Raw genomic sequence first — 17,475 nt, 5'->3', positions numbered from 1 at the left:
TCTGAACCCCAAGGACAGATGGGCAGGGGATGTTAGTCTTTTGTCTGTGAAGACTGTGTTTTCTGGTCTCATACATCAACAATAGTTTTGCAGAAGTTTGAAACTGTCAGGCAACTTTTGCCTGGAGATGCTGCCCCAGTGTCAGAGAACACATGGCCACACTATCTCCCTCCCCTTTAGCCAGTGGAGCTTCCTGTCACCTTGCCCAGGTTTTCTCTTACTCTGAGATGAGGACCTGCCTGCAAGACATGTCAACCCCCTCACCTGACCACCATGGACACCCTGGGAATGTGGCTCCAGTGGATGGTGTGGTCCAGAGCACATGGCCTGATGTTTCTACCATGTGCTTGTGTCAAGTCCCTAGCTGGCACTCCCTGCCCCTCTCTTTCCTGCCATCAGCCGGATGAATTGGGGGAGACCCTCTGGCAGACATTCCCCTTTGGATTTCCTGCTATCCCGACTCTCTGCCATGTAGTCAGGGTCTTTATGGATCATGGGTGGAGACAGCTCATCACTGGCCCCCTCATGGTGGCTCCAGCTCCCTCACTTCTTCTCACCACAGGAACCCCCGAGGTCCACCTCTCAGGTCATGTGCCCCACAGCTCAGTGTGGCCCTTTCTGAGCTGTCTGGGATATGGAGTGGTGCATCAGTCCCTCTGCTCATAACTGATGAAGGGAGCAGAGGTGGGTATGGCTGCTGACCCTTCCTCTCTGGGCCCATCCCTTCTGGCATCTCTGGCCACCTCAAGTCTGCAGGGGAGCCCCACCCTGGCTCGTGTGCTGCTGGGGGAGGGAGAGCCAAAAGGGGTGGGGAGTAAGTGCAGACGTGTCCAGAGCCCCAAGTCCCTGCTCATGTGACCCATTCTTAACCCAGAACTGCAAGCTCTGGCCACATGGGAGGAGTCCCTTTTCAGTTTCTCCTGTGGTCATTTTGGCTGGAGCTGGGAGTGGGCAGGGACCTAGACAGCCGGCCCATCTGCCTCCCAGGCTGATGCCCGATTCTGGTTACCTCTGTGCTTTAGGGTAGTGGATCTGTCTGGCTCTGTGAGCCCAAAACAGAAGAATTGAATGAAGGATCAGAGTCCAGAGGTAAAATATCCACTAACAAGAAAAGAAAATATCGCCAACAAGAAAAGCTGGCGGGGACTCTTGGGATAGAAGAACCTGAGGTGTGGGGGACACAGCAAGAGGCTTGCAGGATCTACCCTGCTCCTTGTGCAGACTCATCTGCACCCTGACTCAGAAACAATAATAATAGTAATAAACAGTTATGAAGCTCTCAGGAGACTTGCACCCTGATATGTGCCGTTCTTAAGGAATTGTTGATTATTTTAGGTGTGAAAAAGTACTGTGGTTCTGTTTAAGAAAACAGTCCTTATCTCTTGGCAACACCCACTGAAATATTGACAGAGAAGATGAGCCACTCTGCAATTCATCCTAAATAGCCCAGCGTGTGGGCGAGAGGTGGAGGAGTCCCAGTGGCTGAAACAAGACGAGCATCGGGTTGGTAATTGGCGAGCCTGGGAGACTGTGTGAGGTGGTTTGTCACATGCCTTCCTTCTATTTTCTGTACATACTGGCAGGTTTAAATACTAAAATTCAAGAGAAGATGAGGCTACCCTTGTGTGGTCTGGAAGCCTGAGCTATGTGCTTCAGTCACTGGCTCCGGGCAGACCCTGGGTGCTCTGTGCTCCAGAGCTGGAGGACGGCTGGTCAGGGGAGAAGTGCTGGTCAGTGCTGGCACTGGGCTCTCCCCTGTGAGAAGAAACACCAGATTTTGCATGAACTGTGGGCTGACTGCCCGGCAGGGCTAACCAATACCCTGGAAGCCTGCAAACTGTCACAAGGTGCCTGCAAGGGGTGACATACAGGGCAACTGTAAACCCCGGGCACGATCCCCAAGCACAGATGGGCCTTTAGGGTCCCCATTCAAAGGAGGCACCAAGGGGCAGGGTGCAAAGGCACCACAATCACTTCTGAACCTGCAAGCACAGCCAGTGGCCTGGGTGGTTGCAACCATGGCCCTGTGAGCCCATGAACTGGCAAGGGACGCTCCTTCACACTGTGCCTCACCACAGGAGAAGCAAGGAGGCCACACTCATGCTCCCAGCCAGCCATCAGCCGGACTGCCCTCAGCCATCCACCCTTGCTGGGTCCTTTCAAGCCATGCCACTGAAGACCGGGGGAGCGCAGGGGTGGAGGGGCAGGCAGGGGCTGCTCACATGCCTTTCCAGGGAAGAAATGAGAAGACGGACACAAATTTTCTCCTCCTCCTAAGCCACAAGGGAAATAGTTATTTTAAGGCATGAAAGCGTGGCCTGGGTGACCCCGAGAGGCAAGCCCAGCACATTCACACCGTGTTTTGGCCCACTTAGGAGCATGTGAAAAACGCTCTGCTCCATCCCAGCTCTGCAGGGAGGTGGCTAGGCAGGTTTCTTTGTCCTGTGGTGGCAGCGATGACAAAAGCAATTCCAGCTGATGGAAGAGGGGCATGCAGCAGGCTGCTAGACCTGAACATAGCAACCCTTAGCCCCTATGGCACCTTCAGTCCACGGCTCTGAGCAGAGCTGTGCTCACCAGAATGTCTCCCATGCCCCCTTCCAGCTGGGGGCAACCCCGCCTCCTGAACCTTGAGGAATCTTCCCACCGCTGTGTGCTGTGCACGTAGGGCTCCTCTGGTTCTCTGACTGGCACCTCCAATCCCTGGACGGGGTCTGTTTGATTCTCAGCATCTCCCCCTCTTCAAAGCCACTGTGGCCAGCAGCCCTGACCTTCATGGAGAAAGGCCACTGGCTGGGACCCACTCAGAGTGGGAGGTAGAATGGGTGAGGCCTGAGAGCAGCCAGCTGTCCCTGGCAGGCTACACAGGCAGACTCCTGGGGGAGATGCAGACCCGGTGGCTTCTACAGAGGTCTGTGGCCCAGGGACCCTCAGGAGGGACATCTGGGGGGAGCCTGAGGCAGGTTGAGCACCCTGAGGCCATACACCACCTGAAAGGGCCCTAAGCAGGAAAGATCTTGCTTCACTTATCAAATTTAAATCCCACAGGCAGACAAGTTCTGAGTGGCAGAGCTCTGGGGCAGGCAGGGGCTGGGAAAGTACCCTGCTGCCAGGCCTGCAAGAGAAAGCTGAGAGCCCCACACATGTGCAGGACTCAGGCCAGGCACCTGTCTACTCTGAGCATCTCCAGAGCCCCTCCCTGGGCTCCAGAGCAGGCACATTTGCTGCTGCCATATCACATTGTGGACAGGTCATCAGCTCATCCCTATAAACATTCTTCAGAGCACACATCACACACACACCACACACCCTCACCACAAGTACTGAAATCAGCAAAATCCCAAACAAGAGTCAGTAGCAAACCTCCTAGGTCTCAGCTAATCAGCCAGCAAAAGTCACGGCTCTGAGGCCTCTGGGGGCGTGCTGCCCGGCAACTGGAGACCTCCAACAACATCTGCTTGGGTGTGGGAGAACTGGTGCTGCTCTGAGCAGGTGAGGTGGACTTAGTAGAGTCACAGTGAGAGGGAAAGAGGCAGGACTGAAGCAAGAGCCCATGGTGCTGGTATATGAGAGGGCCATGTTTGGAAAACCAGGCTCCCGTGCTAACTGTGCCTGTGAGCAGCCACACCCAGGGACAATAACACCAGGCCATGTCCATGGACTTTTGCAGATGCTGGTGGTCACCAGTAAAATGGTGGCCACCTCTGGCTGGCTTTAGCGATGCCTACCACAGATGTCCACACAATGCAGTCAGATCATGTGATGGGGCCACAGACACTGATGTCCACATCCATGTCACATAGGTTCTAGATTCTAAAATCCAGAGTCCAGGACCCAGGCCCTGGATGTCTCTGGAGAAAGCCCGGATGTGACTATAAGGGCATGGGTGCACTGGTATAAATACCAGAGACGCCAGCTGCCGGCACATCTGCCCTTCATCCTGAGGCTGTCGGAGTCTGTGAACATGGAGGACAAATGGAGCCACGTGCTCAACTGGACTAACCCAGGCTGACTCCAGATAGAGCTGCCCATCCTGGTGTCCTACAGCCATGAGGCTTGCAGGGCGGGCATGAGGCCTATGCAGGGTAGGGCAGAGGGTGGGCTACAGGCAAGCTGGAGCTGACAACCAGCTTACATCCCAGAACTCAGACCCTGCTGGGCTCTTTGTGGCCACCGCCACTGTCCTCATGCAGTGTGGACACAGAGAGCCCCAGGCCCAGCAGAAATATCCCACAGCACTCCAGGCAGGGTGACTGTGCTCCAGCCTCTGTGGGGTTGCCATGGCAACTGCAAGGGCTGCCTTGTCTCTCAGATGGCTGCCATGGGGAGGCTCAGCAAGGTGGCTTCCCTGGAGGTGAGGTCAACAGGGTCCACCGGGGAGGGGTGAGGCAGATCCCAGGATTGCACATCTATACCCACAGACTTTCTTCCTCTGCTCCGTCCCTTTCTTGGGTCCGTCTGAGGATCTGGGATGAAGCAGGGACAGGAGATTCCTCACCTTCTTCTAAAGGCCCCACACCCACCTTGAGCCCCAGGCAGGTGTCATTCTTCCCAGCAAGGATCACCCATGGCTGAAAGACCTCCACTTCAGACCCTGTACCTCAGGGCCCTCCAGCCTCAGTCCAGCCACAGCCAGGCTCTGGGAAGCAGCCTCCCTTCCATCACTGGGGCAAGGGAGCTGAGAATTGAGACAGGACCAACATGGTAATGTACCAAGCCAACAAGTCTCAAAAGTGAAAAAAGAAATTCCTTATTCCCAAGGATGAAATGTTATGTCTAACACCAGAATATGTGTAACTATAGGAAGATATCAACTTTCCTCTTGATTAGTCTTAAAATGTAATCCCTCCCAAAATTTCAGTGGCCTTATTGTTCATGTTAACAAAATTTATTGCACGGTTCGGTTGGGAAGAAGAACATATGGGAAGATGGACATTTTTGGAAGGCCAAGGAGAAGCAGAATGGAGTGGTGACACCCTAAGGTACACTCAGACCCCACGAGCCACACGGCAGCAAGGAGCGCACCAGGGACAGAACAGAAAGCCCCAAACAGCTCAGAACAGTAAGTGTTCCCACACAGCACCGATGAGGCCGTCCATACACAGCTCAGGAGCAAGGGGTTTGCCAGTGGGGGACTATGAGGTTTGGAGGGAAGGGAGTCTTCTGAACAGCTTGCTGCTTCTTGTCGTTATTGTTTTCCATAGTTAGGAATTACTTTACTGCCTATCAAAACAATATAACAGTAAATGCAGATTATGCCTTTCATATACATATATATACAGATCTATGTTATCTTGTTTGGTGTTTTTTGTTCTGATGGGGGATACAGTCATCAAAACCAAACGCTACTTGAAACAGAGCCCGTGCTGGACACAGGCACAGGCTTCACTTGCGTCTGGGTGGCTTCATCACTGGGGGGGCCTCTCTGAGAAGGGACCCATGAGTGAAGAGTGTGGTGGGAAGTGGAGGAGGGAACTCAGGGCAGAAGGGCCAGCAGCTCAGGACCCCAATTAGGGCACGGTGAAGAGGCTGGCCTGCCTTGAGGAAGGGCAGGAGGGGCACACGGGAGGGTGTGGAGGGCAGATTAAAGCCTATGTGAACTGGACACAAACAAGGCGAGATGCGGCTCACTGCTTTTCCGAGATTGTCACAGCCCCAGAAGCAGAACAGCTGCTTCTCCTAAACTGTTTGTGTTCAGAGAAGCAGGAATGCAGATTTCTCCTCTTACAATGTCACACCCCACCCTAAAAGCCCCTGCTCCACCCTGTTTACCACTGTTTATAAAAGACCCCCTGAAGGAGGAAGAGGGGCTTTTGCCTTTTGCCTTTGGCTTTTTGGCTTGGGCTTTGGCTTTTGGCTTTTTGGTGTGGGAAGCTTTTGGAAGGGAAAAGATTGCTGAAGGGAAAAAGACTGCTAAAGGGGAATGGTTAAAGAGTGGTTGATAGAAAGTCTGCACTGAGAACTTTAACATAGGCTTTAGAAAAGCTAAGCTAAAGAAAAGCCAAAGAGAAAACGGGACAGTGCACAGTGCAAGTCTAAGGGCCGAGACTTTAAGGGTTATGCATGTGCAGTTTTAGGCTGTTGTTGTTTGCAAGTCTGAGCACCTAGGCTTTAAGAAAGCTAAAGAGAGATGGGACAGTAAAAGCCTGGGGGTGAAGACTTTAAGAGAGATTAGCAGCTAAGAGAAAACAGGGGACAGAGCGAGTCTAAGCAAAGAGGTTTTAAGCCAGGTTTTAAAGAACTGCAAAGGAGTAAGGCCTTAAAGAATAAAGACAGAGAAAAGAAGCAATGAGGGTTGTGCATCTCCACCCAAGCGCCCAACATACCTGATTCCACTTTCTGTCTGTCTGTCTATCCTGTGTCTTTTCTGAATCTCCAGTTGCCCCCAGTTAAGCCCAGTTAGGTTCAGTAATAACAAGGGAGAGAGAAAGCTCACTCCAACAAAACAGCAAGAAAAACAGTTCCTTCCTGGAGAGGGCTCAGACCATGCTCCAACCTCTGCTACTTTGGAGTACAGAGGCATGTGACACCAGCAGATGCAGGAATGGCTTCTCTGAGGCCCTCTTCTGCTGCAGATAGACCCTCCAGACTTCCCACCTGCCAGAGACCCTCTACATCCCTCTCTTGGGAAGTCAAGGGCCTCTCAGAGAGTTTGGGAGCAGATCTGCCCCAGAGCAATCCCACCTGTGCCAATCTGCACTCAACTGAGTGCCCCCCCTTCTCTTATTATTTTTTTGGCGGTACTGGGGCTTGAACTCAGGGCCACCTTGTGCTTGCTAGGCAGGCGCTCTACCACTTGAGCCACACCCTAGTCTCCCTTTTCCTCTTAAGAGTCACCACATTTTGGGGTATTCACTTCTGTTTGTTGTAATGCCCCCTGCACATGTAATATTAAAAGTTAATAAACTTGTAGACATTTTCTCCTCCTGTCAAGGTGCCTGTTGTCTGTCCCTCTCCCATCCATGTCCCTGTGATAATCAGGCCTGGGAATGGGATAATGGTAGCCACTGGCTAGAATTCAATTTCCTGGACTCAGAACAAATCTAATTGGAAAGTGCTGAGGAGGGCAAGCGTCTCAGATTCACAAGTCTTTTCTAATCCCAGACTGGGAGCCTAGGAAGCACCAAGGTTTTAATCACACTGAGGGTGCAGCAGAGAAAGGGGGAAGAGGGGTCTTAGGGCTGGACTGACATCCACACCCAGAGAAAACTGGATGATTTTCTCTCTGTCTTGATTCTTTCCACCCAGACCACCTGTCTTGGAATTAACTGTGGTCACATCACCGCCTAGACATGAGTTTGACATTGGGGAGAGAAAAAGCAGGGCAGGGAAGGCTCTGGGTTGGCTTCTGGAAAGGTCTATTTTCCCAGAAGCAGGTCATACACGTGGCTAGAGACCTGTTCAGGATAAGTGGCCGAGTTGTCTGCCAAATGTCCCTTTAACCTGCAGCTACTCCACCCTTTGGGGCCATAGCTCTTGGAGATAGATTAACCAGACCTGATGAATCTAGTCCATGGCCTTTGGTTTCGTTTTGTCTTTTTTTCTCCATTAAAAAAATCACAGTTAAGTACATGTGGCATTGATAGTGTTGGCTATTCCTCTGTTTTCTGGTGCACAGTCCTGTGACATTAAGCACAGTCACATTGTGGGACAGATTTCTGAAACTTTTTCATCTTGCAAAGCTGAAGCTCTGTCCCCATTAAATAGCAGCCAGACCTCAGCAGCCAGCTTCTACTTCCTGTCTATGACTTGACTACTCTGGGTACCTCATTGTATTAGGCATCTCTGGCTGGTGTAACAAAAACATCCTGCTATCAAGCTGGGTACTTAAACAACAGACACTTATTTCTCACAGCGCTGGAGGCAAGGCGCCCCAGATTAAGGCGGATCTGGTGTCTGGTGGGGACCACTTCCTGGCACAGATAGGGTCTTCTGCTTTGTCCTCCCATGCTGGAAAGAAGGTAGGGGCTCTTTGGGAGCCCCTGCAGGGCATGAATCCCATCTCTGAGAACATGCCTAAAACCGTCAGATGGAGGTTTAGGATTTCAACATAGGAGTTTTTGGAGGGCACAAACACTCAATCCATTGCATTATTTAAGTGAAATTACACAACAGCTATCCTTTGTGCCTAGTTTATTTCATGTAGCAAAATGTCCTCAAAGCAAGTCCATGTTGTAGCACCTGTCAGAATTCTCCTCCCTTTTCGGGTGGAATATAGTCTGTTGTTTGCATTTTCTGCATTTAGCTTATTTTCATTTATTGAAGGACACCTGGGTTGCTTCCACAGCTTAGCCATTGTGAATCATGCTGCCATGACCTTGAGTGTCCCTGCTTTCAGGGACATTCCACACAGGTGGACTATCTGGGTGACAGACATCCTGTGCATGAAAAACTGCCCACCATATTGTTTTCCACAGCAGACACACCATTTTATGTCACCCTGGCAGTGCCCAAGGGTTCGTTTCTCCACATCCTCACCCACACTTGTTATGGTCTGGTTTTTCTGGTAGTGGCCTTCTCAGTAAGTGAGAGGAAGTCTTTTATGGTTTTGATGTGCATTGCAGATGGTGGTTACAAAGACTGCCTGCAAAACCCCAAGGAGGGTGTAAGGGGGAACCGTGTGAGTGCAGGGGCCAGGACACTGGACCCAAAGCATCATGAGCCTCCTGTTGGGGGGACTGGAGGTCAATTTTGTTGGCATTGGCTTGACTGAGCAGACACACTGTGGTATTCCCATTGGCAGCAGAATCTGGTGGGCTGTCCCCTGCAGTGGGACAGCAGTGAGACATGCAGTAGGTGCTTACGAGCGTAGGTCAAGGCAGAGAACCAGGAGTAGAAATCTTGGTGTGGAGTGGCCGGCGTGAGGCTGAGGATGAAGACTAGAAGAACGTATTGACCGAACTTCCCATCATCAGTTGCAAGTCAGGATGACGTTAGTGCTGAGCAGCCACTGAAGCTGGCCTCTGAGCATTACCTTCTCAAGTTTGTCCCTCACTGAGCATGAACTGGGGGCTGGGGGTCACCTGCATTGGGCAGCAGGGTCTGGTGGTCCACCTGACTCAAGTGTTAAGACTTCACGTTGGCTTTTCTCACTGAGCCAAGCTCTGAGAAGCCTCCCAGTGGAGCCCTCGGTAGCCTCCGTAGGAAGGACACCATTTGCTGGGTGGAACTGCTGTTCTTCCAGGCTTCTGCCCCTCCCAGAAATGACCAGCCAGTCTTGAACATGAGATAGGTCAAACCCACTGACCACCTGGAGCAGGTGGTTTTGTTCTCCAAGGAGAGAGGAAGTTGGTGGTGGTTCAGCTCACTGTGGCCAGCTTGAGGCTAGGGTAAGGCTTGGTCTCTGAGTCCTCTAGGACACAGTGACTCCCGGTTGCATTAACAGGTTAGTGCTGGGACACCTGCCACCCTGCCCTGTGCCTGTGCAATGGGAGCCAGCAGCAGGGTCTCACTCAGGGCTGGTTAATCTACCTCCAGGAGCTATGGCCCCAAAGGGTGCAGTAGCTGCAGGTTAAAGGGACATTTGGCTGGGAACAGAAAACTTGGCCACTTATCCTGAACAGGGCCAGGCTTCTGCCACTACTCAGACCCACCCAGGAGGACCCGTGAGTCCTCCTCCTACAGGGAAATGCAGTCCCACAACCGTGGCCACATACAAACAGCTGTATCCCCAGGCCCAGCCAGATGCCTGCTGAGTGCAACCCTCCACATCCGGCCTGGAGCCACTGAGAACAATAGGAAGGACTCCAGCCTGGCCTGTGACAGTGGTCACCCTCCTTCCACTCCCAGTCACCCACCAGCAACCAAAGTCTAAGACCTCAGAGACTTAATTAGGCCACTAATTAGGGTACAGGAAGGAGCCCTCCAATTGTAGCGCTAACTAGCATCTGAAAACAAAACCTGTGCCTGCTCTACCTTCCCTCCTCTCCACCAGCCAATTTCCAGGCCAGCAGATTTTCAGAGCCAAGAACTGGTCAGAAGAGCTAGAGTCTGGGGCTCTGCAGGCCTGGTAGAGGAGGGGCTGCCCAGCTGTGCTGGAGAGGAGCAGGGATGGTCCCTGGGAGGGGGGTAGGGGCTAGCTGAACTAGGAAGGTGCTCCTACTGGGAGGGGCACCCTGACAGTAGGAAGACCCACTGGGGGCAGGCAAGGAAGTCAGAGCCCAAGAAATAGTACCTGCACCCGCCCACTGGCCTCGTTTACCCCAGGGTCAATCTTTGCTCTCAGATCCCCTAGCCTGGTCCTCTCCAGCAGTGCAGAGTCCCACCTCAGACCTGAAATGCCTGGTGACCCAGTACCTCCCTTTCTCAGCTACCCTCTCCTGAACCCAGCCACTGCTGCTGTCCTCTGCCATTCCCCACAGCCCACCTGCCCCCTGAGCGTCCCTGTACTTGCTGTGGCCCCAGGGAACAGAACCTGTACCCTGCTGGGAAAACAGAAGCACAGACGCAACCCAACAAACTCAGGGCCCCAGGCCAACCATCTTCAAAATCATCGAACTGTGTAGGCTGTCGGCACCTCCAGACACTCAGGGCTGTTAGAAAAGTCTCCCCTTGGTGTGTTATCCATGAGCTTGTGCAAAGGGCTCATCTGCTCTGACTTATGATCACCCCAGGCCTCGGTAACCTAGCACAGCCATCCTTTCTGATACCAAAAAAAAAAAAAAAAAAAGGAAGTAATTAATCACACTTCAGTGCACTATGCATTTTGTTCGGGTGGCAATCCCTTTAGAAAGAGCTGGTGGAGCCTAAATAAATAGAGTCCAGACAGCTGTGCAGGCAGGAGAGGAGGGAGGCCCAACACCAAAGCCAAGCCCCTGGGACAGCTGAAAAGAAACATCCATTCAGAAGGGATCCGTCCACCACATAGCCACTGCAGAAGCCAAGGGCTAATTCCAGCCTTGCTCGTTAAGCCTCTTTTGAATTATAATTACTCCCAATCTCTGGATATCACAAGGCAGCAATTGGGAAGTTAGATGTGGCCAAATGAGAACAAGAGGCAAGTAGAGAAGTGGCTCCAGCTTGGCGGGCCAGGACAGGCACTGCCAGGCTGTCCCTGGACTCTGACACAGGCTCAGCCACCCACACTTGGTCCTATCACCTGTGCACCAGAGAAGGAGGAACAGGCACAGATGCAGTCTGGCCTCTGGGATCCAGTGTTGCTTTGGTCACTCACAGCAGCTCCTAGCCCTGGGGTACTGACTGTACCATGATCCCCCTTCTCAGGCACTCTCCTTCCAGACCTGAGCTCGCTCCCTGGCTAAGCAAAAGAGCTCCAGCTGCAATGTGGGCCTCAGTATCATGGGTGGGTGGGTGTCAGCACACAGCCTTCTCCCATGGTAACAAAGGCTCTACAGGGCTGTGCCATGGCCGCCCTCGGCTGCCAGCTGAGTTGAGAACCAGAGACCTGGACTGAAAAGCACTGATGGGTTGGGCCAGTAACCTCTGATACCCGAGCACCCCACTTCCTCCCTCACAGGCATGAGCCCACTGCCTGGTGGGGGCTGGCTTCTCCTGAGAGATGGAGAGCTGTCCAGCCCCACAGTCCCACAGATGCCCACCACCTGCTGGCCTGGCCCACCCAGAGGTTCCGCCTTACCTTGCCAAAGCTGCCCTTCCCGATGGCCCGCAGGATCTGGAAGTGGTCGAAGTTCACTGCAGAAGGAAGCAGAACGACACCAGGTGAGGTGGCAGGAAGGCCCCACACCAAGGTAATGTGTCCATTCTCGAGCATCCCCCACCCACCCACCTGGCAGAGGGTCTTGTGGCTTGAGGTGAACTCAGTTTGTCTATCCAGGCAGAGAATAGCCTGGACGGCCATGTCTTCTTCCTAGGATCATGGGCAGGAACATGGACCTGGCCCACAGGCAGGAGAAGGACAGATAAGCCAACATGGCCCCAGTGCCCCAGACTCACTCAGCTGCAGACCCACCACCAAAGGCCCAACTGAAAGCTGCTCCAAGGCCTAAAACCTACAACAGGCAGCCCCGGGAGTCACAGAGAAGCCAAGTACACACCATCAGGGGCCTGAGCCCCTGCCTGTGTTGAGAGTTCAGAGGATCAGGGTACAGGCATTTGCCCTGCTGGGACTCACTGGACAAGCCTGGTGGGGCTGGAACGGCCCCTCAACTGATAACGGGGTAAGGACGCAGATCAAGACTGTTGCATGGGCCAGGGCTCTCTGGCCGTCCTTTCTCCCAGGGATCATAGCAGGGTGACTCCCAGAGAAACTTTTCTAATGTTATAGCCTGGTGACAGATGCACCTGACACATGTGAGCGTCATCCCTTCTGGGTGAGAGATTCTGGCTTTCTGGCTTCCCACTGTCTGACCCTGAGGTCCTCGCACAGGGTCATTGTGGATTTGGTTCTCAGCCTTCCTCTCCCAGGCAGTGCCCACGTGCCAGAGCTCACATATGGCACCACTCTCCCCCCAGCACATGCTGACCTCTGGCACAGGCCCCTCAAGTTGACTCCCAGGTCAGCAGCTGGTCCCCTGAGCATCCAGGTCTATTCCTCCAGGGTCCCCCACCCACCAAGGGCTTGCACAGGGCCTTGGCAACCACCATGCAGACATAGGCCCTGGAACAGGACTTGGGCCTCCCCTTGGCTTGTGATATTTCACGTGTTAGCCCCAAATCCATTTCTTCCCTGGGGAGTTCAGGGACAGGTGGACCCCACCCCAGCTGTCTTAGGGACAGGAGAAAAACAGGACTCTACAGGTGTGGGGCGGGGCCCACTTTCTTTTTTGACAGTACTTGGGTTTGAACTCAGGGCCTTGTCCGTGCTGGACAAGCACCTATCACTTGAGCCATGCCCCTGGCCTTTTGCGTTTGTTAGTTTTCAAAGTGTCCTGTTTTTTGCCCAAGCTGGCCTCAGACCTTGCTCCTCCTGCCTGTACCTCCTGCATACCTGGGATGACAGGTGTGCACACCGTGCCCAGCTTATTTGTTGAATTGAAGTGACGTCTAACTTTTTGCCCTGGCTAGCCTCAATCTGCCATCCTTCTGATCTCGGCTACCACGCACAGCCCTAGTAATTTTGTGTGTGTGTGTGTGTGTGTGTGTGTGTGTGTGTGTATGGTAGTGTGCTAAGCCACACCTGCAGCCACACCTGCTTGAGCCATACCTGCGGCCCACAGGCCCACTCTCTATACAGGAGAAAGTGGTCATCATGTCCAAGCTGGCGCAGTGCCTGAAAGCCCAGCATGTCACCCTGCTCTTTGAGCTCCAGCTACCTGCCTCAGTGGGAGGCCAGCAGACATTGCCCTGCACAGAGCATGGTGGAACTGGAAGACCCCCATGCTGCCACCCACGGCCAGGCTCTTTGTAAACTGGCCTGTTTACATGGCCACCTGCACTAGTACTGCCTGGTGGCGAGGTGGCACAAGCACAGGGTTCCACATCCAAGCAACCTCGAGGGGCTCTGGCCCTGAAGAGTAGTAGCAGCAGTGTCCTGGGTGGGCAGGCTCCACACTGACCTTGGTCTGAAGAGGGCTGCATCATGGTGGAGGGGAGCAGGGAGTCAGGGAGGGGCACGGGGCTGGGCTGGCCATGGTACAGCTTGGGATGAAGGGCTTTGCCAGGGACGTTCACCCACATAGTCCCCACACAGACCCAGCTGCTGCTGTCCAGAGGCAAGTCCATGCCTGGCTCACAAACCCACCATCACACAGTCCCGGCCACTCCCTAAACAGAGCTAAAGACAAGGTGGGATGCGGGATGCCCCCTGCCCACCTCCAGAGCAGCCATTCTGAGTAGATTAGGCATTCTTCTTCTGCGCCCTCCAGCCCCCTGTGGCCAGCCCAAGGCAGAGCCCCAGCACCATCCCCCTGTGTCGTGAGTTCACAGAGTATCAGCCAAGACAGTCACCACCTTCACAGAATAAGCAGAGTTTTCTGACTTTAGTCTTTGCTGAAGAGAAAAGGACAGGAAATAAAACACAGTAAACAACAGGTCAGAGGCATGAGGGAGCCTCCCAGCAGCCATCTCCGCCATGCTCAGACACCTGCAAGACAAATCTGCCATCCAGGATGTCAGGAACCTGCAAGGCTTGGCTGGACACAGAGCCAGCAAGTGCAAGATGACTGCACTGTGGTTTGGACACTGGCCGTCCTGTGGCCTCCCACCAACCTTCAGCTTCCTGTCAAGTGCAGTCTGTACTGTGTGCCTGTGGCTTTCAGCTCAACTGTCTCCACTTCCTAAAGCTAGCTGGGAGTCCCAGACAGTGGCACCTGGTGGCTACACAGAAGCTGCTCAGGGAAGGCACAGGTGAGTCAAGAATCCCAGGTGTGACGGTCGGATACCAGAGAACAGCAGAACAGAGTCTTTGAGGTGGGTATACATCACATTAGGATCAGCAGCAAAGACTATCCCAGAGGGTGACCACCACGTCCACAGAGCACCTCAGTCCTCTGGGTGCCTGGGGGTTCCATCAGCGACCCAGGGACACACTGGTCCACTGATGCACAGACTTCTGTCTGTCTCCTGACCACCTGGCTGGACGGGAAGCACCAGCCATGCTGCTGAGCACAGCCACTGGCACAACCCTGACACCAACCCCAAGGCCTCCAACCCAGCTCAGGCCAGCAGGAGCAGAACTGGAGACCAGCCACTGCTCTGAAGAGGCAGGTCCCTTTCCTCTGAGGCCTACTATTAGCAACCCCAGAGGGTCTCACTCCTGATGCAGGAAAGGGCCAGGATGTCCCATAACTACCTGCCCTGCTCAGTGCCCAGCCAAAGCACTCAACTCAAACCCATTTCTGACTCCTGAAGGAAAGAGTGGCTCTCGTTCCAGCACTCAGTGAAGGCCATAGTGGGAAGGAAACCCACCAGAGTGGGGATTTGTCACAAAAATCGTTTTGTGAAGCTGCAGACAGAAATGGTGCAATCAGTGTGATGCCTTGAAAGTCACCTTACAAACACTGTCCAGATGCCTGACGTCTGTGGAGTCCACTGAAATCCACATCGTGGAGCTTTTGTCATGCCCCAGACCCTGGCCGATACAGCTGAGGGAAGGACAGACTTCTGGGGCCCCGGGGCAGGCCGGGCTCTGTGCACGACCTGGGCAGTGCGTGAGTGTGCCTGGGGAGGGTCCTAGGGAAAAGGTGCTCACTGACTTCTCAGGCTTCCACCCAAATTCCCAGCAGCAGGACAGAAGTCAGAACCTCTTTAGGGCAAAGTTCAATGTCTGCTAAGCCCATGAAGAAGCCAGGGCTCTGGAGTGAACAAAATAGAAGAGAGGGGTGGTCTTCACCCTGGGTGGGGAAGACCTGGCAAATGAAGAACGTCACAGGGTCACCCAGGAGGGAAATACGAAAACCTAAGCTATGTGGTCAGGGGAGGCTTCCTGAAGGAAGCAGCATCTATGGGTAAGGAGGGTCTGCCAGGCACAGAGCAAGAAGAACCACTCAGGGAAGTGGGGTGGACATGTGTGGGCACCATATTGGCCACAGCTGACAGGTTCAAACAGAGGAGGCAGTCAACTCATGCTAGCAAGCAAACCTCACAGGGCACATCCATTCTCAAGTTCACCCAAATTCACAGAAACACATGGGGTGTGTGGCTCCCCAGGAAGTCCCTGGTGTTGGGGGTCAGCATGGCCTGTGCAGGAAGGAGACCCTGCTAAGATGAGGCCCCTAAGCTCACCTCTGAGTTAACCCTGGGGCTGGTGTCTTCCCAAGAGCCACACAAAGGAGTCCTTACTGTGAAAAATTAAAGAACAGATGCCTGACTCTCCCCAAACCTGCCCAGATGAAGGGCCTGGAACCCCATGAACCCTTTTCCGTCTTTCCCTCTTTGGGAGACACAGGAAAAGACCCCCACACTAGACAAGCAAAGAAGTGGGGGGGATGAGGCAGGAAAGGAGGTGGAGCTTGCTGTTTTTCACGTGGTCATCTGGGAGACATTCTGAGGCCCAGAAGAGCGGGCTGGGCCCGGCCACGTGCATTAGGGGTGAGTGAGACCCATCTGCACATGCTGCCGTGCGACCTACTGCACAATGCTAAGAGGGTGCTCTTCAGCCTTAGGCACCTGGTTATGGCAACACAGGCCAGAGGAAGAGCTACTTCCAACTCCCAGCAGTCCTGCCCAGGAGTCAAAATGACCGCAGGAGAAGACAGCCTGCTGTGTGTGGGAGGCAGTGGCACAGCTCGAGGCTATGGGTCCTGGAGCCGTCTCCTTCGTATAACATGCCATAGGAACACGGTACAGACTCCCCCTGGTGCAGATAAATCCTTTTAAATTAGGGGTTCTAATGTATTTGTTCTTCGAAGAAGGTTCCCATTTCGCAGCCTGTGTGACTGGAAGTGCACTCCTTGCTGTGAGATCAGGCCATTTTTCTTGTAGCTGCAACTCTGAAACTGTTTGCTCAAGGGTGAGGTACCCCACATGCATCCACACGCACCCTCGGTTCTGGCACTCAGTTCAGCACTGGGTCCACGACAGGCATTGAAGAAGCACCTCCAAGCAACAAACCATTCGGAAAGCTGCAAACCCCAGTGAGATTTCAGGTTTAAAATGCAGTCTTTTCATATACCAGGGCTTTTTCTTAAAACAGACAAAAACATGCCCCCAAAGAGGAAGGCAGAGAGAAGATGGCCCCTGGGAGAGTAAAAATAGCCTGCTGCAGGCCTGTGAGTCACCACTATTGTCATCACACACATCCAGGCACAGGCACAAAGGCCTCCCCCGCAGACCTGGATGGGCAGCTTTGCTCTCTCCAGCCCCAGCCTGGTGCCTCCAGAAGGTCCAGTCCTGACCCTCTGAGGCTCAGGAAGTGAGAACTGGGCAGATTTTGGAGAAGTTAGGTAGAAGGGAAGCTTCCCATGGCCACAGGTAAATCCTGGTCTCTCGCCTGGTCACCTACAAATGGCCCTTGACCAGCCCCTTCTCCAACCAGAGAGTTCTATACCAGAGAATTCTTTGGAAAGCCGTAATAGCCAATCAAATGCCCAAGCTGCTAAAATTCATGCTGAAGTTGAGTAAATTTATATATCCTATAACCCAGAAAACTCTCATGATGAAGAAAATCACTCAGTCCAACTAAAACTCTGGGCTTCCAAGGCCTCTGTAGACTGTGCTCAGGGGTGGCCGGGGTCAGCACTCCAGCTCCTGCCTTGCAGGCATGGGTGAGGAGTCAGAGCCAGCACAACATCTTTGCGCAACAGGCCCCTCAGACCTGGAAGACATAGGCTGGACCCAGGAATGGCACTCCTAGCCACACAGCAGAACCATGAATGCCCCCATTTCACAGATGAGGAAACTGGGAGACTCTTGGTAAAGGAGCACAGAGCCTCAGAGGTAGAAGGGAAAAAGATGATGCTCTATACCTAACCTTGACTCACTGGCCAGGCCTCTGGGATGCTACTTTCCACAACTGCAGCCCCCAGGACAGGAAGTTCAAACATCCAGGAGAAGTGAGTGTTGGCTCCAGCTCTGACCCTGGACTCTCCAGTTCAACGAAGGGATTCAAAGCCTCAA

The 17,475-nt window shown here is 53.5% G+C and overlaps 1 protein-coding gene across 2 annotated transcripts in view; it reads right to left on the bottom strand.

The window, feature by feature from the left end:
* The window catches only part of Stk32c (serine/threonine kinase 32C), an 85,363-nt gene that overhangs the window by 26,096 nt on the left and 41,792 nt on the right, over positions 1-17,475 (bottom strand). For both annotated transcript variants that reach the window (XM_074078035.1, XM_020182963.2), the window contains exon 2: positions 11,597-11,652. In XM_074078035.1, coding sequence (XP_073934136.1) covers positions 11,597-11,652 — 56 coding nt within the window. The remainder of the gene's footprint in view (positions 1-11,596; positions 11,653-17,475) is intronic.

The sequence above is a fragment of the Castor canadensis genome, chromosome 7 (assembly GCF_047511655.1).
Source record: "Castor canadensis chromosome 7, mCasCan1.hap1v2, whole genome shotgun sequence".
In the NCBI taxonomy this organism is placed as follows: domain Eukaryota; kingdom Metazoa; phylum Chordata; class Mammalia; order Rodentia; family Castoridae; genus Castor; species Castor canadensis.
Note: the sequence above shows the minus strand (reverse complement) of the source record. Positions and strands in the feature narration are given on the sequence as shown.